Below are 26,683 nucleotides of genomic sequence, written 5' to 3'. Positions count from 1 at the left end.
TACACACCACTAGTGGCTTACAAGACAACACCGCTTCGAAACTACAGTCCAGCCCAGTTACTGATGGGACGCCGTTTGCGCACCGAGCTGCTCATGGCGTAAAAACTGCTGCTTCCTGGGCTGCCCGACGTCCAATCCGTCCACAAATTTGAACAAGCGGACAAGGAAAGCCAGCGTAAAGCTTACGATCGACGCCACCATGGCACACAAGACCTGCATGACACTTTCGACAGAGAGGATGCCTGGGTCGCAGACCTCAAGAAAGGGGGAACAGTTGTGCAAGCTGCAGCTGAGCCCAGATCGTGTATCACCAACACGGGAGGCAAAGGTGTGCGCCGTAATCGAACACACCTGGTTCCTCTCCCTCAAGCCGATAATGGGTGAATGCATGAAGCGCAAGAAGCTTCACTGCAAGGTGACGCGGCTGGGACGAAGGACGTAGCGAGGTGCCAGGGTACATCGCCATATCTACTGTGGACGCTGCATCGTTCCACCCAAGAAGTGTACCACTCGAACCTCCCTCGCTGGGTTTTTTTCGGAGGGAGATGTTGTGTGGCCAACCACAAATGCCGTGTGGCATTCGCAGCGACACCGAGGAAAATGCGCATGAACTGGATGCACCCTCTAGCCAGCGCAAGAGAATTTTGGAACGTAGCTCGCTCTTGGACTAAATGCGTGTCACAGAGCTCCCGGGTCTGCCTCTTGCTTACGGCGCACACCTGTGACTGTCCTTAATTAAAACAGGAACTTCGGCTGGCCATGCAGTTTTTAAAAGATGCAAATTTCAACTGGCAAGTATTATAAAATATGATACCTCAGCCCAGGAGGTCGACTTTGTTTCAGTTTTGATATTGATAAAATGTTTCGCCTTGCGTACAAGCGCGCTCAAAAGGTGCATGCAGGCAGGTGAACTCGAGAGCCTACCATACCTACTGAACACTAGCACACATATATGAAACAGCCAGTGGCAAAAACAGATATTGCTAGCACAATTCCTTGAAACGAGACAGCCATCAACTTCTGTGATGAATTGCGCAGGTGCAGTATGCACTCGTAACAATGTATCCGGTAAGAGACTTCAGGTTGCAATGGGCCATCTCTTGTTTGTCTGGTTGGCCCCCACGCATGTTAAATGGAATATACTCTGCTCATGCTCATAACAGACCCAGATACTATGACAGACTAAATTCCGGATGAAAATTCTACAAAGTTATTAATGACTTGCCACATTTTTTTAGCACTGCCTTGCGCTTGCTGCACCTGTAAAGTATAAAATTCTTTCTTTTTCTTATCATATCGACCACTTTGTTCCTGGCGAGTCCGAATTGCTGCGCGTAGAAGTCATTCTGTTTACCATGTAGCTTCCATTCACAATACCACGCATCTCGTTCTATTATGGTGTTCAGTATAAGCATTGTCATCCAAGGGCACAGTGGTTGCTCGTACTTACGGCTATAGTGGGTTGTGCAGCTGGAAATTAGAGAGGATAAAGAACTAACAAAGTTGACAAACTTGCTATGCACATCTACAGCTAAGATGTCAGGGTAGTGCGCGTTTTGAAGTTTACTGCGCAGCTGAGCCTAATTGATCCTTGCATTCATAGTAGGTTTCTTGTTGTTTGACGAATGTTTCGGGTAAACCTGCCTCGGCACAAAGTGTTTGAAAGGCCCTTGGCTAATACTGCTGGCCACGGCTGATCTTTATAGCTATATAGCTGGTTAGTAATGGCACTTAAACACATTTGTTGCTTTATTTTCTCTGCTTAGCGTGCCTCTTTACACATTTGAATGCATGCGCTAGGCCTTTTCCAAGCGACAGAGATAAGCTTGGAAAACTACATTAGGCAGTTCTTTGCCCACGACAACGCTGCGCATAGATGCTGCAGGGGCATAGAACAAAATAAATTAAGTTTCTGTTGCATTCCTATGCAATACCTGGCCAAAGTTCCTCCCACACAACGCTCATATAACCCCCCCCCCCCCCCTCCCTTGTTTGAATACTGCATACATTTTTTCCCGTATTAAGAGGAGTAATGAGCATAGACTGTTTCCAACACCTGCTCCTGGGTGGCAGCCCCACCTGCCCATTCCTAGGAAAGCTTTGCCAGCATCATGATTCAAGCCCCGCTCATGCAGAGTCATTTGTGGGCTAGGGCACTCAAATTGCAAGGTAATTACACCCCTGCAGCTGCTGTCCTCACGAAGTGCTCCCAGTGGCTGTCACTTGGGCTAGATAACTGCTCCCACCCCATCTACGTAGGTCCCCTTGCGCCACATGGCAAGTTAAGTGGCACATCAAGGCTTCCAGCTGGGCACATCCCAGCCCACCGTGCTGTGCCTTGTCGTGAGCCCTCAACTGCTCCCTTTGAAAGTAGCAGCAGAACAAAAACAGGCCCCCAGAAACAAAGCTCTTACCTCTTGGGGAAGCCAACCTCGACAGACCTGAGAAAGCTGAGCAGGCTGCGACAATACAGGGGCCCCAGCACAGCCATGTTGATGACCAGCCGCGTGATTTCCCTGTTGGAGAGGAACCCTTCCTGCCACTCTTGCACACCACGGGGGAACACAAGGCGACTATAAGGCGACTCTTACTCAGCCACGGGTGTTGCTGCAGCAGTGCTTTTCAGGTCAGCATACAGCTGATACAACACATGGAAGAGAAGATGGATCCCAAAGTTCCCTGGTGCTAGGCGAACACGGCGCTTGAGCTGGCGCAAATAAGGTACTACAGCGTCCAGCATTATCACTGCGAGGAGAAGAGGGGAAACAATTACCGTGCAGAATTACTTACTCACGAGTGAACACTTGCATCGGGCGAGGAAAGAGCTGTGCTGCTGGACTCCCCCGCGTCTCCTCATCCGCTGCACGAGCCTACATTTCTGGCCCAACGGGCTCACGACCAGAGAAAGAGCAGAGGTTTCTGCCAGTGTTCCCCTGCCAGCTGGTCTGCCTGGCCCCCAGTGCCTCACTCGGTGGCATCTTTGCTGATGAAACTAGGGCCCTCTCACCCTAAATCACTACAGAATGGCTTCCCCCAACAGTATCTCCGCCGCCTTACTCTCCCCACTGTCAGATGACAGTATTTTCCCCCTTCAACTACTTCACCTGGCCCCGCTCCAAGTCTGCTTTGTACCGCCCTATCCTATAGGCGCCGGACAGCGCCCAGAGGGCGACACGGAGCCCGTGACACCCAGCGCCCCCTTCGACAGATATGCGCAACACTGGGTCGGTCCCCGCAAGCCGTTACGTTCCTGGCTGGGGGGCGCTCCTCTTTTTTGCAGTGCGAATTAAGCTTATTAGTCGCCCCTTTTGGGTTTAAAATGAAGTAAGAGATTGTACAGTAGTCCTGCCACATAGTGCAGGTGAATGAAGAAGGATTTATTCGGTTGAATTCGCGTATGGGAAGGCATATAAAGGCCGCATAGGCGTGATGCCCAGAAGAGAAACGCTTGTACAGCCTGCCTGCGGGCAAAACTTTCTCAAGATCAGAATGTTTTGCTTCAAAAAGAAAACGTAATTTATATTGTTCAATCCACAAAAGAGGAGGCTTTGTCTGCAAATATATCAGACGTTGCGCGATGTTTCCGCGCGAGGTATTCCATCCATGCGAGTGCAGTTGCGACTGCATTTGGGACTGCAGAACTACTCACTGCACCACGGTGTTCCATATGGGTCCTTGATCCAAATGTGATGCTCCATACATGTAACAGTATGAAATTCACATTTGTTTGTGTATAGCAAAAGTGCTGCCGCTAATAAGTGCCCGCTCCCCCAAAAAACTTTTGGGCTTCCAGGTGTAGCCCAGAACGCCAGCTGTATCAAAACACGCCCCCAAAAAAGAAACTCTTCACGAGAAGGCTATCAGAAGAAATTCCATTGAACGAGGAGGGGGGGGGGGGGGGGGGGGGGGGGGGTAGGCAGAACATGTAATAGGCGTATCGGAATAAATTACGGAATATCCATATTCCGGTATTTTTATCTCTCCACGCCAACGGGTCTGGCATGAGACCTTTCTTAGAAAGAAATAGTAGCGCTTTCATTACCGTCACAACCTTTGCACCAAAAGTCACAGGTGAAAAAGTTAGCTCTCTGGGGACACCCCTCAATGGTTTGAAGTGACCGGAATCACAACAGATGGGATAAATAAAGTTTGTCCTCCTCCTTCTCCTCCCTGAGCGTAAAAATTTCGTCCTGCGTTTATATATTTTGAACTTTGATGGCGGCACGTCTTATCTCTATATTTCTTTTCTTTACAGTGGTTAGACAACAATTTCATCGTTTCTTCTGCAAGAAGAGGCGGTGATGTTATGATATCCAATCACTCGCCAGACATTTGGGAACGTTAGCGCTTATAAGTGTCCGCCCCATATGTGTTTATATGTATTTAATAAGGCGATATAAGCCCGTGAAATATTAGATGAAGCAGAGTAGAACCCCTGGGTGATAAACTAAGCTGCTATACCTGTGTTTGGGTACCCTCTTTGTTACCAAATTTTATGCGCACTTATGTGTATTTACAGCCTGCTAGCCACCCTACTAACAAGCTACTCGCACACCACGGCAGCATGTAATCCCCTCTCTTAGTGTGGGTTTTTCAAGACTGAGTAACCAGGCTTTGTATCTGCGACAAAAAAAAAAGAGAAGCATTCGTGGGAGAATGCAAAGCTTTCAAGCACGCTCCCCAGTTGGTTAACCTCCGGCTCGGCAGCAAGGCGACAGCACTTTATCGGCGCCCCGTTTTATTTGGAGGTTTCCGCCTACTATAATACATTTCTGCATGATTTTGTTGCAGTATGTAGTAGATATACACGCAAATAACGTTACGACACATGTTTTTGCAAAGTTCCATTCATGGCCGCTGAAGGTGGTCTGCCCAGCCGGACTGACCCTGGGTTGCGCGGGTCGGCAGCGGCTGGCGCAGCGGTCGCCCAGCAAACTTCGCTATCCGGAGCCTATAGCTCAGTACAATTGCCCTCCACGGTCTTTCTAGAACACCGGCTACATGATCCAAGTTTGTATTTAGTGCATACGTTATTGAAAATTTTGATACAATGGTACTACCTAGCATATAACCTCAAACCACGCATTGGAAAAACCAACTGCATATTTGTTCTCTGCAGCTTGCTAAAACACACTCAATGCAAATACTTCAAATGCATAGTCTGAAAATTGAAAAAAAAAAAAAGAGGGGGGGGGGGGGGGGTGCTTAAAAACCACTAGAAAACTGGTATCTGATAAGCTCTGATAAATAGGTATCTGATAAGCCACAAAACTTTGCTACAGAGGGCACGGGTGCATTGGTTACATAAAAAACTGATTCTGTACCGAACTTCATAGATAACAAGATGTAACCCAACCAGAAGACTAAGGAAGGGTTGAGAGCAACATTCGACCTTGTGGCAAGAATATCAGTTGCACAAAATTGAAAAGAAAAAAAAAATAAAGACTAATTGAAAATCACAAAGACCAGTGGCATGATTTAGAGTGCAGCAAGTGAACAAATGTGTATAATATGACTGTAGCACTGTGGAATCAATTTTTCTGCGCTTATCGAATGCCTCACCAGGTCCTCCCCAAGCCTCCTGGCCAGCAGCCAATGCCGCCTGGAGTCGCAAGCCCTGTTGTGTGACGTCGTCCCGTGGTCTGGGCAATAGGCGAAAACACCACCCCGGCTGGCCAACCTGCAAGGGCCAGGAACAACCTCAGTTAACCAGATACCCCCCCCCCCCCCATCACCTAATGCGCTTGTTGGCACTACTGTGGGGATGCCTACACAGGCAAGTGCTTGCATGATACAGACTCCAGAAGAACAAACACGTCTGAGAAAATAACAAGCACTTTTAGAAACAGCACAGGCTAAAGAAAGCAGACGCTTTTCTTGCACACTACTTTTGATAAATTTCAGAGCATGGCAAGTTGTTCCCACCAGAACAAAGCTTCCCTTTCCTCCCACATTTCCACTCCTGAACCGTAGGTTTGGATCAGGGTTGTATCCGAAGCCATGGTTCGGACCCCACCCAGCAGGCATGTTTTTCTCCACTTACTTTCTTTCTTCCGAAAATCTGTACCTGTTTCAATGATAATAAATGATGACCCAACACATTCGCCCCATTGCTTTCCTTGGCTTTCTTGATTGCCTACCATTATATATATATATTTTAGTCTGGAAGCATACAAACTCACAAAGAGCATGAGAAAGTAACGCAAGTAGAGACAGAGACACACGAGAAAAACATTAAAAAAAAATAAAAGTTTACTGACGTTTCAGGAAGAGGACTTCTTTCTGAAACGTCAATAAACTTTTATTTTTTTAATGTTTGAACCGAACCGAACTGAAAACCGGAACTGAACTGGTATTTTTGCCGGAACTGAACCTGAACCCGAACAGTTATTTTTTGAGCACAGTGAACCCGAACCAGAACTGAACCGAAAAAAGAAATAACGGTAACCAGTTCATGCCGAAACGGTTCGACCCTCCGTTGTTGATATTGCACAGTCAATGCAATTCAGGCCGTTTTTTCTTTCACGTACCATCAAGTTCGTACCCGATCGCGCACTTTCCCCTCCAGACAATTGAACACTATCACGCTCTATCTAACAACAAGGGAAATGAATGAGCACCAATGCAGCAATGGTCTGTTGCTGCTGGAAGCGCGAGCGTAGTGCAAGCTGATTAAACGAAATGTCATTCTCGGCAGCTTGCAGGGGATATAAAACGACTTTGCCCTTCCCTAGCTGCGACTTTATTGGAGCAATCAGGCTACAGGAGTGCTCCACTGAGCAACAACGAAAGCCCACACCCGATGTGTGCAAACTTTTTGCATTTCATAATTTGTTTAAAAGGTCCGACACCTGCAAATTGTTAATACTTGACAAGTGTAACCGCAAGAGCTGCTCAGTGGCTTCACCGTTTGCTGCTGTCCATAAATGGCCTTGATCATCCTTCCCCACGACTGTTTTAAAGCAAAGCTTCTTACCTCTACCACCCAAGGGTTCTATCATGACCATTGGTGTCAACAGAAAACTCCCGCGAACGAATAAAAGAATTTACCTGCACCGCCAGGAATCGAACCTCGAACTAATAGCGTAACAAAGCGAGAGCCGATTACCGATTTAGCTACAAGCCCACGCAGAGACGGGGAAGACAGGTGGTGGACTCATCAAGCACATCTACGGGTTTACCTACTGCATTCTCGCTGAATGCCACGTGATAGCCGTGGCATCCACAGCATCCACGGCACGTTCACGGCACGTATGGCGGCCCTGTGCAAGGCTTGCGCGTGTGGTAGGAGTTTCAAAAATTAAAGGAAACTCGCACCAACGCATGGCATCTCACTTCTAGTACGCCACTGTGCTTAAGCCTGTGGCCTCCAGTGTTCACGTAAAAAATCACAGCTCCTTGTCGTCTGTCCTCACGCCAAACGACACATCAAGGAACACATTCAAATACTTCTTGCCATCACTCCAAGCCCCAGCATCAAGATCTTTGGCCTAGATCTCCAGGCCAACACCAAGAGCGACGTATCCTTGCAGCGCCTCAAACACAGCATCAATCAAATCATACACATGATCACACAAGTTGCCACCAAGAAGGAAGGCCTCACGGAAACCGATGCCTTTCGATTAATTCAAGATTTTGTCCTCTCGAGAATCACTTACGTCAACCTCGCACCAACGCATGGCATCTCACTTCTAGTACGCCACTGTGCTTAAGCCTGTGGCCTCCAGTGTTCACGTAAAAAATCACAGCTCCTTGTCGTCTGCCCTCACGCCAAACGACACATCAAGGAACACATTCAAATACTTCTTGCCATCACTCCAAGCCCCAGCATCAAGATCTTTGGCCTAGATCTCCAGGCCAACACCAAGAGCGACGTATCCTTGCAGCGCCTCAAACACAGCATCAATCAAATCATACACATGATCACACAAGTTGCCACCAAGAAGGAAGGCCTCACGGAAACCGATGCCTTTCGATTAATTCAAGATTTTGTCCTCTCGAGAATCACTTACGTCAACCCCCTGTCTTCTTCTCGGTAAGGAGGACATAAAGATGCTTTATATAATGATTAGAAAGGTGGTTGAGCAGGCCATTGGTCTTCCCTTGAGTGCGTTCACAGAGAGGCTGCTTAGCACGGGGCTCCACAACATGGTGGAAAAGTTGATAGAGGGCCATTTTTCTAACCAGAAGCTCCGAATGAGCAGAGCTGCGGCGGGTCGCCACATCCTTCACCAGATTGGCTGGGCAGCACAGAATGCCACTCCGCTTGATGTACTCCCGGAGTCTTGGCGACAAGAACTAAAGATGCTCCCTTTGCTTAGAAATATGAACCCTCACACGACGAGGGTCGCCGACAAGCACGGGCTCAAGCGCTCAACACCACCCTCAGTGGGGATCTTGCAGTTATCTACACTGACGCCTCCCAACATCGAGGGCAGTAGTACGCCATCATTGTGGCTACATCCAGAACCAACCTCCTTGCGTGTGCCTCACTCAAGACACAAGACATGATGGCAGCAGAAGAGGCAGCCATCGCCTTGGCTTTCACTCAACCAGGGGTTCGGAAGGTAGTCACCGATTCCCAACAAGCCTACCGGAATTACCAGTCGGGTTGGGTGTCCCGACGTGCACTGCGTGTGCTAAAATACCACTCTCCAAACTGTTCCATTCAGCTCATCTGGACACCCGCTTACACTTCCATAGAGGGCAATTCATACGCCCACCAACAAGCCTGTGCTTTTACCCCCCGTGCTATAGAGCTGCACGAGGACAGTCACCCGCTTGTCTCGTTCAGGGACATAACCCAGCATTACCACCTTCAGAGACAGACCCTATCTTCGCCTTACCCTGAAATTGCCAGAGAAAAACAAACTACCCTACGGCATATACAATCCGGCTCCTTCCCAGACCAGACGCGTTTTCACTTAATGGACCAGAATCAATGCGACGCTGAATGTAAATATTGCTCAGAAGTAGGAACACTCCGCCACATAATCGGGGTGTGCGACTATAGCCCTGAGCACCCTCCTCTCTTTCCGTCAACTACCCAACAAGAGTAATGGGAGATGCTGCTGGCTGCTGTCCAGCCCCTCTCTGCCTGCCCAGCTTCAATTGGTGGACAGAGCACAGGCGGCGCAAACTGCATATGGGCTCCAGTGAAGAAGGATCCTCCTCCTCCTCCTCCACCTCCTTTTCCTCCGTCGAAGGTGCACTTGTACTGACTGCCCAACTCGCTACAACATTACTTCTACTGCTACTCGTTCCGGAGGGGAATACTGCTGTGGATGAGAGCGTCTACCCAAAAAAGTTCCATCTCATGCTCCGCGCATCAAATTTCCCTTTCATTTTGTAACAGCATGATCTGTTATAAGATTCCGCAATGTAGCACATGGAATGATGGCCGGGGGTCAGGAGGTACGATGACATACTGATTGTAATGCACACATCCCGTATAGCTATCGCAAAAGGAATTGCAGTGGTCAGAGCAATAATGCAGTGACTGAGGGTTAACTACAGCTTACTTTTAACAAAAGTGTGGCTAACACATTCGATAAGGTGACAGCGAACAAATTATTCAGGGTGAGCAAATAATCTAATTCATTGCCTGTTGTAGGATTTTTCTGCTTTGTTACAAATATAAAAAATGTGTGCCATTGGTATTGAGCGCTGGTATTTGAACGCTCCCCTCAGGGGTTTTCACCCCAACCACAGAACGCATGCATTTTGCATGGCACTACCACACCGTTTCAAAACAATGCCCCTTTTTTAGAGAACTGGGCCCCCCCTAGCCGCGTTTTGTTTTGCAATACCTGAAAAAGATTTTATGATGGGTTATCACTCGGTTTCTTTTTATTTGGCAGTCGCTCAAGCCCATTCGAGAAGGCGTGAATTTCAGTTTTTACATGGGGGATCGAAAAGTGTTCACTTCAATTAGAAACTATAGCCCCTCCCCCCCTTTATTCAGAGCTAACAGTAGAAAATCCCCATCCCTCTTGAAAGCAAGAACTGATTCGCAAGTGCCTCCTCATAAGCTACAATGCACTTTCACGGGCTTGCCTAAAGAACTTCTCCACAATTTGGGCCACCCACTGTTTGAGCAAGGGCCGAACCCAGCCATGAGACAGTCAGGGCCTGCTGGCTCTTGGGGTGCTGCAGGCTGTCCACCAGCCGCTGCACCACTGCCAGCCGCAGCTCCTGCCACCAGGCTTCCCTGCACGCCTCGCCCTGCATGCCAGCCCAGACTCACAGGTCACCGAGTGCTGCTGAAAATCGCCATCACACAAGGTGGCTACACACCTCCAAAAAATCCTCTCTCTCTCACACACACACACAAGAAAAACACAGCAGTTAACCTCACGCAAACATTGTCACAGGTGCTGTAGAAGAATCACTTCATTGAAAAAATTCTCTCTCGGCAAGACCTCAGGCAGAGTCCTTCAATGCTTTTCTCGGCATAAAACTCTCGCTCAAGTTTCGCTTGGAGACAAAGGCTACCACCGATTGGAGGGCATCCAGCAGCCAGGGCGTCCCCCGTGTGTGGGTACGCGCAGCGGAAGCAGAACGTGCACCCGCTTTTCGCGGCACAATTTCTATAAATACTTTTCGCGGCACTTTTTCTGTTGGTAGTTATACCCTTAAGGTTGCTACAAAACAAAGCCAGGAGGAAGGTATGATAGCTTCAACCGTTCGGGGAATCCGTACAAGGTGGAATGCCCGCTCAAAATGATCGACGTATGTCCGGATTTGATTCTACGAAATTTCTCAGCAGTCGGCATGCATAGGAGATTTAGCCTGAGTTAAGTTCTGTGATGGCTAACATTCTTCCGTGACCCTCGACTGCTGCACTTCCCTCAGCCTTGGCCAGCTATAGCTCGGAACCATGAGAATTGATTTCACAGCACGGCTAGGGAAGCTCTGGAAATGGCACTGTTCGGTTCAAAGGAAAATTCCCACACGTGAAAGCCCAAGTGGCTTGGACAACGTGTTCCGTGCTGGTATTCATACGCGGTGAGATTCCAAACATTTTTTACTTGGTGTGAGATGGATATAGTGAGTGACATGGAGAATTACTTTCACCCACCTGTTGGGACTAGGCCCCTTGCAAAAAGCAGGGGAGACATTTTGACTTTGCAAAAGGAAACTCTGCACGGCTGGCAAATTATTTCTTTGCGGCTTCCTTGCACTCGGCTTTTGAATGCTTTCCTTCGTCGCGAACAAGATGTGCAGTGAGTAGTCACTGCATGCGCTTTTTAAAACTGTGGAAAACTTTTGAAATTATTGAATACCGTCAAACAGATTACTCTCACTAGTGCCAGTAGTTGTTGATGTCATCAGAAACGAGGTGGGGGGGTCCTATTCAAAGTATATGAGGGAGCGGCCTTTTAAATATTTTTTTAATGATTCTCGCAGCTAGCACACACTGGGCCATTGATTGGCCCCATCAACAACAACCAAAGGTTTGTACACAAACAATCACATGATACACACTCTCACTCTCTCCTCATAAACTCCAAGGTATTTATGATATCAAAACAAACACAACACTAATAAAAACCAACCAACTAAAAGCAAGTCTGATCGCTGTCCATTGATCCTTGGGCAACCTCTTTAGAGTATTGTCAGAGTCCTTCAATGGTATTGTCCATACAACGCGCGCTTAATTTATGCCCAACACCAATGAAATTCCTTTTTTTGTCAACACGGCACGCGCATTACAAAACCAGCCATCACTCCCTCATCACATAGCTCCGCCATCATGGCGATACTCTACATCCATAACAAATTTCAACCTCTCTGCATACCTTGGACTGCGCAACTTCCCCACACACGGTGGCGCACCTTTCTCTTATTCATACCTGGCCCCATGAATGGCCTCGCAGCAAGCTTAATTAACATTATCATTTGCCAAGATTTTCTTGGCTGCACGGACTGGTCACCTGAGTGCGTTGTGGTGAAGCTGAAGAACTGGATCGTTCTGGAGCTCCCACGACTGTTCCAACATGCACAACAATGGTTTCCCATCCCTAAGCAGTGCTTCTATCACACCCCCTTTTTCCATCGCTCGCTGAAGATCCACATTTCTGTTCAAGATGCATGGACAGTCGCCATAATTCTGCCCCATAACTTAGCACCAGAAGTACTCAAGGGTGTTTTATTTTATTTAAAGATAGGGGCACACTACTGTTCATAACTTGGGAGATCAGAATACATATACCAGTCCCTCCTGGTCTGAACACACTTCCTAAAATTGAACTTGTCCCTCTTCTTACAAAAACCTATTGGGCCTGTACACTCTTTGAATCTTCCCTTCAAAAGCCACAGCAATGTTTTCAGTGCATGCTGGTTTCCATTGACTCAAACACTTATTTCATTATTAATAACCTACCTGCATAGTCAGCATCAACTGGACTAAAGGCAGCTCATAGCACGATGAGAACTGTGAGCAGCAGAGCTTCAGCAACTGCGAAATAAGAAATTTTTTTCCCGTCAACCACACAACATGCATGGCTTTTCCAGTCAGCACACAGCATAAGCAGAGCTCTCTGCAAAACATGGGGTCAAGGAACATGTGCTAAGTTACCTGCCATAGATACAAGCTGCAGCTGCAGTGCATGTCCGGGATTATTCGATGAGGGCAGCATTCCCAACAATAGCAGAAATTTTTCTCGTATTCGCTGTTTTCATACTTCTACATCCCAGACGCCCTCACAGCTTGACAGTCACACAATCAAAAACAAGAAGCCACAAGCTAATTAGTATTCCACAGTTCCACTCAACAAACACACAAGAGGAAGCGGTCTCTTGCAATGTGCTGAACGAATTGCCCTGCAGCGAGCAGCCTCTCCGCCTCCAGTCGAGCCTCGTGCTGGCAACTGGCCAGCTTGAAAACAGCCGATCAAAGCCACATCTCGACCTGGTTGTTCACACTATTTCGCTTATTATAGAACTTCAATTTTATGAATTCTAGGAAAAGCGGGAAATTTACGTATCATATGAATCCGCACAATCAAAGACGAGCCTAACTAGCACAAAGAATGAAAGTGCATAACTTCACACTGCTGAGCATGTATGCTTGCCGGTGTCTTTGCTTACAGTACTTATTTGTACCAAATCCACTTTTTACGTGAAATAAATCTTCACTCAGTAAACATTACGATGCCCACTTCGCAGCCCCCTTCTTCACACACAAAGACTCTCTTCTGAGTGACTACAGATTTATAAAAAGAAATATGTTGGTGTTTTACACACCAAAGCGGCATCTGGGATATGAGGCATGCCATAGTGGACTAAAAAATATTTTGGACCATCCAGGGATTCAATAAAACATGCACCGAAAACTCGATATGCGTGCTTTCGTCTTTTGCCTCCATCAGAGAAACGGCCACCATGACTTAAATCGAACCCATGCCCTTGTGCTCAGCAGCAAAGCCTAAACTACAGATCCTCAAGAGCGGAGATCTTGCTTACTTATACAGTTTTCCCATATGTAGATTTAAGCTATAGGCTGCCAGGGCCACCACTGGAGAGGCTGGCGCTGCGATTGTTTTGACATCACTCATAGGATCCTACATTGCTACATATTTGGCTTGCAGCGAGTAACGCTTCATTCAATACTCGCTTTCTAACTTTATTTTGTAGTTAATTCTCGGCTTTAAAGGCAATCCTGAGTTTGTGAAGCGTCATTTGACCACCTGGGGACTTTATGATCATATCGACCATGGTAAGCTGCCCGCATACAACTGGAGCATGGCGGTGTAGCCGGACGTATGCGACCGAACGAGGTTCAAGCAAAAGGTGTGGCTCGTTTTCCCGTTCAACATTGTGCGCTACGATGATTGCTGAGCTAGATTTCTATATTTCGCACGTCATTCCCAATAAATGGATAAAGCAGGAAATCATGAAGCGTTTTCTGCACGCGAGAACGCTCTGCACACACGCCGGCCGTGCCTGCTTGCATGGCCCACAAAGCGGCTCGAACCGGTGCAGGCTGTGGCAGCAACAGCTTGTTGCTGCTCTTCATCGTGAAAAAGAACTTCTACGTGCACAAGTATGTTAGTGAGGTGAAAAATTGTAAGGGATTGTCGTCCGTGGCAATACTGAAGGTTACAATCAAACTTCTGCCGTGATGCTAAGACTCTCCTTCTGTCGCGATGCTAAGCCCCCCAACCCGTGCACACAAAAACCGGCAGCCGGTGCGGGCATATGCTCAGACGTGAAGTACACTGGCAAAAATGTCACTCGGAAAGCCTTTCAAGCTGAAGAATTATGGGTTCCCGCTGCTGTTCCAAGCGAACAAGTTACTCTCCAACCGGTAGGGATTCGCAGCTACTCGGCAAAGTGGAATTTGAGGCAGAAGCGGTCATTTTTACGCCCATTCACGCTTCTGTCGATTTTCCGCAATCATCTGATAATGGTTCTACCACTGCTGTCAACTGCAACTTGTGAAAGAGGCATGGGTGGTGGCAAGGGGAATAACGGTTGTGAAAGAGGGGTTGGCAGTGGCAAGAAGAAGCCCCGGAGCAGCACCGAGTTCAAGCGGCTTCACCGGAATGAAAACTGGGGGGGGGAGCCATATACTGCTTGGCAGTAAAAAACACACAGCCGCATAAGCACAGGAAATGTGTTCTAGCAGACAACATAATGCAACATCCTATGAGTGATGTCGCTCGTAGGTGGCACCACAGTATGTCCTCAAGGCCAATTCCTTCCCATGCTCTATCTCTCTCACTGTTCAAATGTTACATGCAACTGCATTGGATACAGTAGGATAATGGATGACTCGCCAGGGACTGGAGGAGAGATGCACCTGCAAGCAAGTGTGGAGGTGTTCCATAAAACAATGCTTGATTTTTCGCATCGAAAATTACGCCAGAGAGAGAGAGAGAGAGAGCAAGCGAGCAAGCGTAGAACGGACGACCGTCGACTGAGAGACCGGCCGGAGCGCGGCACTCCGCTTATATGCGCAGCGCGCCCGAAGGAGAGGAGACCGCGGAGAGAGAGGGCGCTGCACATGCGCTCAGCGTGCTTGCGCCGCGCGCAGCGCCGCCCACCGGCGGAGTGAGAGAGCGTGCCGCACTGCGCGTGCCACAGATGTTGGGGGAGAGGGCGCGCTATCACGGCGAGAGGAGGAGGGGCGCAGCGGTAGGTTAGGTGGAATGCTTTTGGCACGATATGGGTGCCTGAAGTTGTTGTTAGTTTTATTTATTTTTTCCCCCTAAAGGTTACTTCATTTGGCACTTATAGCTGTTAAAATTCCTATCTGGACACAACAACGACGGACGCACGCAGGAAGGACAGGGCCGCCAACAAGAGATGCTCTCAGCATCGCATCTAAAAATGGTTTGCATCAGTTAAGATGAAAGGGAAGGGGAGAAATTGCGCACCTTTTAGTACCCTCAAATAAACGGTAACAGCTAGAATTATTCTTGGCAAAAAGTTTACACATTAAATGTTCCCTTCTGTCCCCCCCCCACCACCCCCACCCAAAAAAAAAAACACTGACACCTAAAAAAGTGGGTATCTACAAGTTCAATCAGGCTGTGCAGCACATTCTGGTGGATTAATATAGAGCATAGGAACTTCACGTCCCGAGCCCCTTGGTGGCTGAGAATCGATCTTCCCGCTAAGTAGCCCCTGTAGCTAGGAGGCTGAACAGCGAGATGTTACAGACACTATACTTACTGGAGCTGGTAAACCACCAGCAAGCCGATCACTAGCTAGCAGCGAATGCATCATGGTTGTCGCTGCCGCAGATGTCATGCGAGGTATGCGTCCTACCAATGTGGACACCCCTTGCAGACTCCTGGCTTCTTCATCACCCGCTGCCCCCTGCCAAGGAGGAAAAAGAATCGGTAAAAACATTTGGAAGCTCTCACATCTCATGCAAGACAAGAAAGGTCACTTGAACTAGCAGTAACAGCAGCTTTTCTACAAAGCTCTTCTGAGATCCAAACTCTTCACATCTGAATTACGAAAATTGCGCTAAGCAGACATACAGAGGAAGGATGACAAACAATGCTTCCCCATGCCTTGACCATGCCCGTGGGGCCAGCTGGGAGCTGCCATTTCGGCAGGCAGCCTGTCTTGGTCCTCTCGTGAACCCCGCATCCCCACGCAACCCGTACCTGGACCGCTGTGGGCGTGTTTGACAGGGCAGGGGACCAGCATGTCACCTCCCACCGCGTCACCCTACCCCCGACCACCAAGGGAGACCTCCTCTCCCCCTGAGTCGAGAAGATGGACACAGGGTCGGCCCCATGTCTTCACAGAGACTCTGTTCGGAGATTACATCTGGGCCAGTTGTTGAGGAGCTGTTCTTCCAGTGGTCGCGATGACAGATATCTTGGTCTGGGTCCCTGTGGCTTGAGCGAGCAAACGAGTCCATCGTGTTGTCTGGTATGTCCCCTGTATTTACCAGGCAGTAAAGCCTTAACTTTGTGGGGACCCTTGTTTCCCTACGCCTCGCCTGCACATGTTTTGGCAAGCTGGGAGCCGCCATTTTGGGCAACCGGCACGTCACGTGAGTCGTGACCTCTTCATGACCCCATGCGACGCGCCGAACTGGCTTGCCTCGAACATGTGCACGAGGGCGCGGGGGAAGGCGGACCAGCTTCCAGCTTGTTGCCTTCCTTCGCGCCACCCTCTCCCCCCCCCCCGAGCTGACCTGCGGGACGCGTGCGCATTCCACCGGGAGTCGACTGGGCGATGCAGCCGGTGTCGGTTGGTTTGAGCAGTGCTTACTCCCAATGCCCTGATCGCCAAGAACCCAGTTGGCTCCACGGGACTCTGCTGAGAGATTCTGCCCTGATCGGTTGCAAGGGATGCCTCCCCCACTCCCGCGGCCGTGATGACAGATATCGAGGTCTGAGTCCTGCGGCTTGAGCAAGCCAACGAAGCCACTGTCTCTCCGCAAGCGATAGTCGTGTTGTTTGGAATATGCCCTGCATCTGCCAGGCAATAAAGCCTTACTGTGGATTGCCGGAGCCTGTCTACCACATGTGAGTACCCGAATCCGTGCGCGAGTCTTCGGATTCCAAGGGGGCTAGTGTACGGCGCGTAGCACTTTCTCTAGCGAAGCTAGCCAGGGTTCTCTGCTATCCCGTACGTTAGCCCACAACTTTGGCTGTTGGAGCCGGAGTCTGCCTACCGCGCGTGAGCACTCGAACCTGTGCATGAGTACTCGGATTACACTGGGGCTAGTAGTACGGTTGGTAGTGCTTACACTAGCGGAGCTGGTTGGGGACCCCTGTGGTCCCATACACTACCCAACAACTTTAAAAGACAAAGACGAAATGGCAACACAGTGCTGGCATTGCCATGTCATCTTCGTTGTCTTTTCATGCCCGCTGTAGCTACAGTGGAATCTCGGTCATACGAATCTCAAGGGGCGGCAAAAAAATTCGTATCACCCGAAAATTCGTATCATCAGAAAACGAGAAAAAATGGATTAGTGCCGCGCATGTGACAGGCGGCGGCAACATGGCGTCGGCTCTTGCCGTGAAGAGGTGCAAGTAGCTTCAGCGACCGCTTGTAACCTTTCGTTAAAACGCAGCTCAAGGTGTAAACTAAATTGCTCATGCGGGAAAGGAGCTCACAGTGTGGGAGAAAACTGCGCTATAAAATCCCATCCGCGCCAAATATCCGCAGAGGTGGCCCAGCCAGCTGCTGCGAGCGCTTCGAAATTGCCGCCATGAGGCAGTCTCCCCATTGGCGCAAGTCGTGAGGCTTCTCCCACTGCCGTTCGCGGCAACCGAGGCAGAGGCTGGCGCCAGGGTGCCGGCCCGAATCGTCAACGCGGGAGTCGAAAGAACGCGCGCTCACCGTCGACGCGACGTGCGGGCACGAACCGCATGTGATTCGTGCGCATCGGCGTTGCGCGCGCGTTATTACGCCCGCGTTGACGATTTCGCCCCCACGACAGATTCTACCTCGCTCGGAAAATGACGCCCGACGCGCGCGGCAGTGGGAGGAGCCTGCTGACTTGCGCCAATGGCGAGGCGCGCTCTTCATGGCGGCAGTTTGAAAATGCTCTGGACAGCCCGCTGGCCCCGCCGCCTGAGATGTTTAGGCTTACCACGGTTGCGGATATTTGATTGGCGCTTTTCCTAGCCACGCGAACGATGCTTTATAGTGTCGTTTTCGCCCACACTGTTCAAGCAACTTCATTTGTTCCTTAAGTGGCATCTTAAAGAGCGGTCAGAAGCGATCGGTGGAGCTACCAGTACATTCCTCCATGTACCAGTACCATTTCGCGGCCGGTGACGCCGCCATGTTGGCGCCGCTTGCCGCGCCGCGCGCAGCATGCAGATGGTATTCACAGCGTAGCGTTTTCATGAGCAGAAAACACTCCGCGCGGTTCACACTTCAACATAATCGACGCAAAAGTGGCGCAGGCAACATGGCAAGGCGACAACAGGGTAACTAGAGCGCGGGGCATAGACCTCAGCAGCAGGGAATGCGAAGGCAAAATGGCGACAGTATTCACTGTCAGAAATGACGGAGCGCTTGATTGCCGTGGTTTATTCAAAAAGTGTAATACAAAAAAGGAAGCTGGAGACACCCGAGCTAAATCTAGTACAATGTACCCGGGCTGCACCCAGCGGAAACGAAATGTACAGAGAGAAGAGATTGTAGCGGGAGATAAAAGGAGGCAGAAAGACCAGGCGTCGAGAGGGCGAAACGTTCTGTTCGTTCGGAACAGCACCTCTCCTGCCGCTATTGTAAACACCCCACGAGGAGGATTACCGTCAGCGGGAGAGGCCTAATGCTTTTGTGCCCGTGCGCAACCAAGGCCGCACGGCCGCACTAACGCTCTCGCCTCCCGTCCACGCCGCAGTCGTCTGCTCGCGGCTCCTGTGTTCCTATCACCCGCACCGGAGTGGTAAATACTTTCGGATCATCCGAATTTTTTTACATTGCATACAATGCATTTTCGCTGGGGAATTTTGAAAATTCGTATCACAGCGATATTCGTATCACCGAGATTTCAATGTAGTTAAATGTCACTAATTTTTCATTCCCGCTTGCATTTTGCACACAATACAGGCTCACTGCCAACCATGAATAAAACTAACAATAAATAAATAAATAAAAATAATCATCGATTCCCTCCCCCATATCTTACACACGCTAAAAAGGTGCAGTTGCACGGTGAACAGTACAGCCTTTCGTGCCAGCAGCTCAGTGATCCTTGCAGCAACAGAATGGGCCACGTAAGCATGCATGAGGCATGAACTAAAGCAGGCAAGGAGCAGAGGTCAAATTTGGCATCTTCTACAGTGTCTGTGAACCGCTATAAAACTAGAGCCAGTGGAGATCCAAAAGAAGAAATTAGACTTTCACCATGAACTTGATTCCATGGTGTAAAGAAATTGCAATGCAAATTGACGTGAAGTACTGTTAGGCTGCACACTGCTGCATAAAGCGTGCAAAACGACATGCCATGAGAAGTCAAATGTGGAACAACAAGCAGCGAAATGCAGCATTACCAAACATGAGACCGCTTGATGTCTGTCACAACTGCTTCGTAATTCTCGCAGTTAGTTTTTTCTTCTTCTCACTGATGATTCCTCAATTATGAAGGACTATGGAGGGCATGCACGAAGTACGCAACAGGGTGCAGACATGCACAGTCAGTGCGAAATGAAAGCATTCAAAATTTGGCAGGAACAGCCGCGTGACGCCAGCCGACAGGGGAGACCGCACTCACAACACCACAACACACGACCACAAGCACTGGCACTCTCCAGCAGATGGCACTTCACCACTCTGCTGCTCGCACGTACATTCTGTAACCACAGAAGAGAGTGACGTTTTGCCTCCTAAATGCTTCTTTCTCCGTGCCCCAGGTACTACGGCCACGGCTGGCTGAGAGTCCACAATAAGCTCTCTGCTGGTTTCACGGGAGACCACAAAGCCACTCTCAGTGGGTGCTTGTACACTGTGTTTGCAAATAGAGGGAACTTCAATCAGCCCTATGGGCCTCGTGCGCTTGTATGGTGGCGCCACTGATGTGCTGTGTTCAGCGCCATCTTGCGGACAACGGAGGCATAATTTCTGAAGTCCGTAAGCAAACGACGTCCGGAGCATAGTATTCCGCGCAGTACGATTATTAGCAAGAGATAGACGAACAGCCAAACGGTACTTTATTAAATAGAATATGGTTCGCAAAGGCGACAGGAAAGCGATTCATCACACAAAAACCAGTTTTATACAAGCGCGGGATTGTCTCCGCGCAGCGCGCGGTCACGCTGTCATTTCGCAACGGCTTCCACTGAACACCAGCAGCGCCGCCCAAATAAAAGATAAAAATAAAAAGACGGACGCCTGCGATGTTACCAAGAGAACGAGAACGAGAGGAGTGCAGGAGTGTGCGTCTGTGTGTGCATCGCCTCCCAGAAGCGATAATGTATGTGTGAGGGAAGATGTGACCTCTCCACCAGTGGAAAATTTTCTGTGGGGCCGCCGGCCCCCGAAGAGCATGAAATAACGGCATAACGTCCCAGCGACGCCAGCAACGCCTTGGGCCTAGGGTGCTGTGGTAGCTTTGGTGGATTTGATTTATTGAGCTTTAGATCAGAACGGCTGGGTTAGAACTGCTGCCATAACCAAGCAGTTGGCGGACAGCTTATTGTGAGGAGAAGACCGACCACGCGACTTCATGGTGCTTGCAGAAGCGAATTTCTCCCGTGTATACACTCCACTGTGCCTTGTATGTACATGTCAGGAAGTGATTTGATGTGTTGTGTGTGCGAAATCGCGGCGAAAGGTTTGTGTGTATATTGCGACACCAAGGATAAGCGGCTTCAAGAGCCCGAAGATTCAGGTTTGTAGAGGCAGGTATTTGAAAAGGCCAACTGCTTGAGTAAACTCTACCTCAAACTGCTGAAACTACGATGAGTTCGTTGGATGGGCTCATAAAAATATCGCAATGCTTTTTGAAGTGCTTTCATAGGTTTCTAAATGCGTACTTAATATGCGAATACTTTTGGACGTAGATGCGCGAGACGAGGCTTTCATGAAAACCTCTGAACGTTTATTTACCTTGTTTATCGCTCGACATAGACACGGTCACAGATAAGGTAGATCGCACAACGGGAGCTTTAATTGTGGACGAATGGTTGCTCTCGCATTCAGAGTGCCCTTGATAAAATAAGACCATTTTGAATAATGGAGATTGTTTCAAAACTGACAGAGTTGTCCGTGATGTTTATGTGACTACTTTGGCATGACTACATGCCAGCGTGAATAGTTGTGCTGGTGCTAGTTATCTTTGTCAGCAAAAATATTTTGCGCAACAAGCCCCACTTGAACTCGTTTTTCACCGACTGTCGCAGAAACACAAACTACAAGTTGTACAGGAACATATATGTTTGACATATTTGAGAGTACTTTCAATAAAAGTGTAGATGCGAGTCTCCGAATTGTGGCTGGTATGTTTCCATCTGTTTACGGTTGTGTCGCAGTGTAGCGTGAATATTAACGTTCCTGTTTCAATTTTAAAGCTTCATATTTTGCTGGTATGACTACGTACAATTCAAGCATGCATATCCGTGGGTTGTTCCATGTATTTTCTGATGCGTGCACAGATTATACTGACACCAAAGGCTATTTGAGGCGCTACAAAAATATGCACTGGATACACGGCATTTTTTTTTTGCAGCGGTCTTACGCCTAGCGTGCACATACGGAAATGCACCTATGGATCTGTTCTTTTTATTTCTTTTCGGGTGCTAGGTGCTTAGTGAACGTCGGCGTCGCAGGCAGCTGATCCGTGTACTGTCGTCTGCTTTTATTGGAGAAGGGGCGCTTTCTAAATTATTTCAGCTTGTATTCCCGCACAACTCGTCAGCATAATATTTCTATTTATATGACGATTGTGAATTTAAAAAAACGTGGTAATTGCTGTATACTTATTTTATGGTTGTTGTTTAAATTAAGCCGCGTAGCGAACTGCTGTATATGTTTATTTTTTCTTCAGAAAAAATTCCGCCGCCGCTCCCAGATGGCGCCACATGTTTATTTGAAACTGCAGTGCACGAGGCCCATAGGAAACGAGGCATTGTCATATTGACTGCAAGTGAAAACTAGCACTAGGTGAAATTCCCTTGTTGCTGACTCATCCTCTCCAAATGTGTTACGTTGCAAGGTTGTCTTTCTAAGCTCATGTAGATAAAGGGTGTAGGGGACATCTTCACTGATGATGACAGACTCCTTCCACCCACTCCTTCCGACGCATGGACATTGTTGACTTCCATGTTGAGATTGATTCAAGCGCTGCTTCCCTAGGGAGCACAGCCAGCCAGGGTTGCACACCGGCCGATGAATTTTCCACACTTGACGTTACGACAAGAAGCTCTACAAAATTATCTTTCATTGTACAGCAGAAGCCATTTCTCTATAGCTGATGCTTCCACTGTATGGCTCTGTAGTATGCTTGCCTGAGCCACAGAACAACTCATTGGACTCAAGTGGGGAGCTAGCACCTAGCACAGCCTGCGGTTGGCAGCATGCGTAAATTTTTGTCTTGATCCTCTGGCTTGGTGTGAGTTTGTTCTTTTCTGGTGTCACTCCTTTCCCTACTTTCAACTGAAAGACACGAGAACAGCAGTCAACAGGGGCCACTTCCTTCCAGGGTCGCACACAACTATGACATCCGATGGCAACTACATATCGCAGTCATAGTGGTACGTAGGTGAAGAAACTTTCAGCACTGTCAGTCTACACACACATGGTCCAGAAGCCACCATACATTGCAGACATCACCTGATGACACTACTGACGGCTCAACTGTGCTACATGTTATAATAATCTTCAATCACTTGTAGCCCCCCAGCAATGGAAGCAGCTGCTGCGATGCCCAGAAGAGACTGAAGACAGTGAAACTTCTATCCTTTGTTTAGGCTGCCACTGTCATGGACAGCTGCCTCAAACTGTATCCATAATCCAAGCCACTGGTCCAACTCGTCGAAAAGTGTTTGAAGCCAGAGAGTGCCTTTGGCGGCGTACTTCACTACTGGTACCGTACCTTCCAGCTCAGCATTTAGCGTTGTCAGTTCCTCATTACTGGAGTGTTAGATGAGTGCAGCCCACACGAGCAGTACCCAGATCTGCCTTGGCTTCCCTGCTGAGCCCTGTGTTGACGACGCCTCTTCTTTCAGCTTGTGCATGCTGAGGCCCCGTTCACCTTGTGCTGGCCGCCCCGTCGGCTTTGCAGCCCCGGCTTCCAGGACAAGGGCACAGCAAAGGATTGCATTTTGCTGTCGCTCAAAGTGTCCACACAAGATCCTTGTCCGACCCAGGCTGTGGCACGCCCTCTGTTTCATCTCCATCATTTCTCGTGATGTGGTGCATGAAAACGTAACATGCACAGGCCTAACATTGCTGTAGCAGCAAAGCATCTTTCAGGGACTTTTTAAGGTACATTAAATCAAGTGCACTGCAGACCTCACACAAACACTGTGAGAGGAACCACGGTACCTTGTCCACTTTCTTGTGCCCTTGTTGTGGTGTCATTACAAGTACAGTGCAACTCTGTATCGACCACCCAACTTAACGACTGCGCTTGTTCATTTAGCGAGCTCGAAACCCCTTTCAGGACCCTGCGACGTAATGAGTAACGTTTCATGGTTCCTCGTCATAAGAGGCTTTGAAGATGGCATGGCAGTGTGAATGCTGAGCAGGCCCCCTTTAAGAAGACAAGTTTGTGCCACAACTTTGGCTGTTGCCCCCGCAGGGACGTAATCACTGCTGATGACACACCAAAACTATGCTTGAGCATGCACGGGGAACATTAGCCAAATAGGGGCAAAGGAATTCACCACAACATGTTCACAAAGCCTTAACGTCTCACTGTTGGTGTGCTGGCGACGGCTGTGCCAAGTGCCAGGAGCAGGGCCAAAGCTTGGCAGGCCCATGTGTGGTCTTTGCCAAACGTTGCCCACAGCTGGTCCAAGTGCTTCACCACAGAGCCCTGCACAATAAAAACAACCACAAAAAACATGAACTCGACAAGAGCCTAAAACAAATGTTTTCTTTTCTGTTTCCTGCTGGTTTGTTTAGCTTTTAACAACAAAAGAAACCATTGGGCAGGTTAACAGGTCTAGAATCAACTTAAACCACCCATGCTCGTCAATCTTTTGGCCTGAAGTTTTCACAACATTTCACAACAGATCCCAAATGATGCACTAGTCCTTGCCGTGTTACTTTTTTTAAGTATCATGTGCGAAACCCGATAGTCAGGTCTTACAGGCTGATTCGGGGCACCAAATAAAGACGAGTACTGTTACAAATGGTAACAAGAAAAAAGAGGTGGCTCACCCCTGCTAACTATGCCATTCATGCACAGGTGGTCCCTCTGCGACAAGTGCTACGCTATGAGGAAACACCTGGTCTATCGCCTGCACACCATAGGTAAGGGCTCTAGATGCACCTAAAAGGGCCCCGAGGACAGAACATTACGAGCCATTCAAAATGCTGCCCTGATGCCAATTTTAATGCACACCTTCAACAACTAAGCTAGGTACTAAGGAAAACAGATGAAGCAGCAGCCACTTCCTCGCCGCAATTGGCAGCTGCCGACCAAAACCACCGCCAAGAAACAGTGACTGGGCGAATGTGGTAGTGCTTCTAGATCCCTCTGAGTGCACCTCTTCAGTGCTAGCATGCACACTGCTGACAGCTCTGTTTGAGTATGTCCCCCTTTATTGTGTCACTTCAACAGCATTATGTAAAATGAAAGTTTTGCTCACTGGGGAGAACACAACGTGCTTCAGAATTGGAACTGAGGCTAGTTCTTTGTAATGAAGCAAGGTTGTCTTCATAGCCCCTTTAAACGTCTGAATTACCTCACTGTGTCTATTTGCAATGGGTTTAAGCGCTTACCTTAACCCATACGATATGTCCCCATACAAGTGGTGCCATTTTGTAGGTAGCCTGTGGATACAGTTTCAGTGTACACTTTTTCAGTGTGATGGCAATTTTGAAATGGGAAGAGCCAAGAAAATTTACGCTGCCATGCTTTATGCTGGAAAACATGCCCAGCGCCCTGCATTACACATGCATTCATGCACAGGGGTCATACACAGTGCACGTATTCTCAGGCGCCTGCCCACAAGGGTGACATCTCAGCATGCCCAGGACATTAGCGGCTCTTAGTTGAGTGGTTGTGGGGCTTGGCCCGCCGAAGCCACACCTGGCTATGGAGGCACGCCGTAGTGGAGGGATCCTGATCAATTTTGACTACCTGCAGGGGATCTGTAACGTCCGCCTACATCGAGACACACACAAGCGTTTTCGCTTTCGCTTCCATCAGAAAAGCAGCCACCGTGGCGGTGAATCAAACCCGTGACCTTGGGCTCAGCAGCCCAACGCCACAGCCACTGAGCCACCGAAGCACGTGTGGCTATTAGTTGGCAAATTAATTTATCATTTATGCTACCCCAGCGCCTGTTGAGATGAGATACTGATGTTAAAAACACCAATTTTTATTTCTAAATTGTTGAGTTCTTCCAGACACCAAATTACCTGCTGCAGAAAAAAAACAATCTTGCCAGCTGCATGCTCACAGTAACACAGAAATGATTCATTGCACAGTGAACTTTCCTCGAACGGAACTTAGCCTCATTTATTGAAAGATTTTTTTTTTTTTTTGCGAAGAGTTCAAAAGATTGAATTAATAGACGTCTTTGTTTTTATTACAGCTTAATGTTTAAAAACTAGGGAAAAAAATGCCACCTGTAGTACGCAGAATCCCGTTCTTTGTATCTACAAAGAACGGGATTCTGCATAGGCTCAAAGGTGGCACCCATACTCGGTGACATTTTTCTCAGCTGCATTGATCAAGCTCTTCAAAAGAACTTGGTCGGGATTACTGGGATAATTTTCAAGTACGTCGATGATTATCTTGTTTTTATGGGAGATTAGGAGTTTACTCAATGCAGCCTCGACATTGAGAAAATTCTTTGTGAGAATGGTCTTGGGTCAAAATTTACAGTGGAACTTGCAAGTAATGATCAACTGCAGTTTTTAGGCATCAAGTTCAGGTTTATGAGTGAACATACGTGTTGGTTGTACAAGCCACGTGCTGCAAAACCTACTGAGAGCTTTTCTTCGAGCCACTTGAAATTGGTCAATAACAGTCTTTGGTACTCTGTTATGCGGTCTGCCCTCACACGGTCAGCAAGAGTTCAATGAACAGGCTGCAGTCGGCTGGTTGCCCCAGAGCATGCAACGGGCACCTTGCGATAAGCTTGTCAGGGGGGGGGGGGGGGGGGGTGGAGGCCTTGTCTTGTCGCCAAGGAAAAAGCCATTGCTGAAGAAAGAAAAAAGATGGCTCTGCTGCCTTATGTTCACCACATGTTGCATAGGCTAAAAAACGTTGCTGCGCGGTATGGAGTTGGGAGAGTGTGTGCCGCCATGGAGGCTCCTGGACGCAAGGGCTGAGGAATAGAACATGCTTCGCAGTTTGTTCAGTGTGGTGAGGGTGTTGTTTACCAGATTCCCCTCACCTGTGGGGCCATGGGTTAGACGGGGAGATGCCTCAGCACAAGGCTCAGAGAGCACATGTCATTGTCAGGCAAGTTGGCACCTTCCTATCTGGCTTCGCACTGCCACGAACATGGCTGTGAGCCAGTGCTGAATGACATGAAGGCACTTTCACACTTTGCAAAGATACCGAGAGATC

At 48.6% G+C, this 26,683-nt stretch overlaps 1 protein-coding gene across 3 annotated transcripts in view; it reads right to left on the bottom strand.

The window, feature by feature from the left end:
• Window positions 1-26,683, bottom strand: part of LOC144156284 (AP-5 complex subunit beta-1-like) — an 88,811-nt gene that overhangs the window by 60,205 nt on the left and 1,923 nt on the right. For all 3 annotated transcript variants that reach the window (XM_077688232.1, XM_077688231.1, XM_077688233.1), the window contains exons 5-11: window positions 23,852-23,971; window positions 15,682-15,828; window positions 12,386-12,460; window positions 10,090-10,224; window positions 5,563-5,680; window positions 2,592-2,745; window positions 2,415-2,516 (exon numbers count right to left, since the gene is read on the bottom strand). In XM_077688232.1, coding sequence (XP_077544358.1) covers window positions 2,415-2,516; window positions 2,592-2,745; window positions 5,563-5,680; window positions 10,090-10,224; window positions 12,386-12,460; window positions 15,682-15,828; window positions 23,852-23,971 — 851 coding nt within the window. The remainder of the gene's footprint in view (window positions 1-2,414; window positions 2,517-2,591; window positions 2,746-5,562; window positions 5,681-10,089; window positions 10,225-12,385; window positions 12,461-15,681; window positions 15,829-23,851; window positions 23,972-26,683) is intronic.

The sequence above is a fragment of the Haemaphysalis longicornis genome, unplaced genomic scaffold, assembly GCF_048455015.1.
Source record: "Haemaphysalis longicornis isolate Haplotype H1 unplaced genomic scaffold, Haemaphysalis longicornis Haplotype H1 scaffold_1, whole genome shotgun sequence".
Classification (NCBI taxonomy): domain Eukaryota; kingdom Metazoa; phylum Arthropoda; class Arachnida; order Ixodida; family Ixodidae; genus Haemaphysalis; species Haemaphysalis longicornis.
Note: the sequence above shows the minus strand (reverse complement) of the source record. Positions and strands in the feature narration are given on the sequence as shown.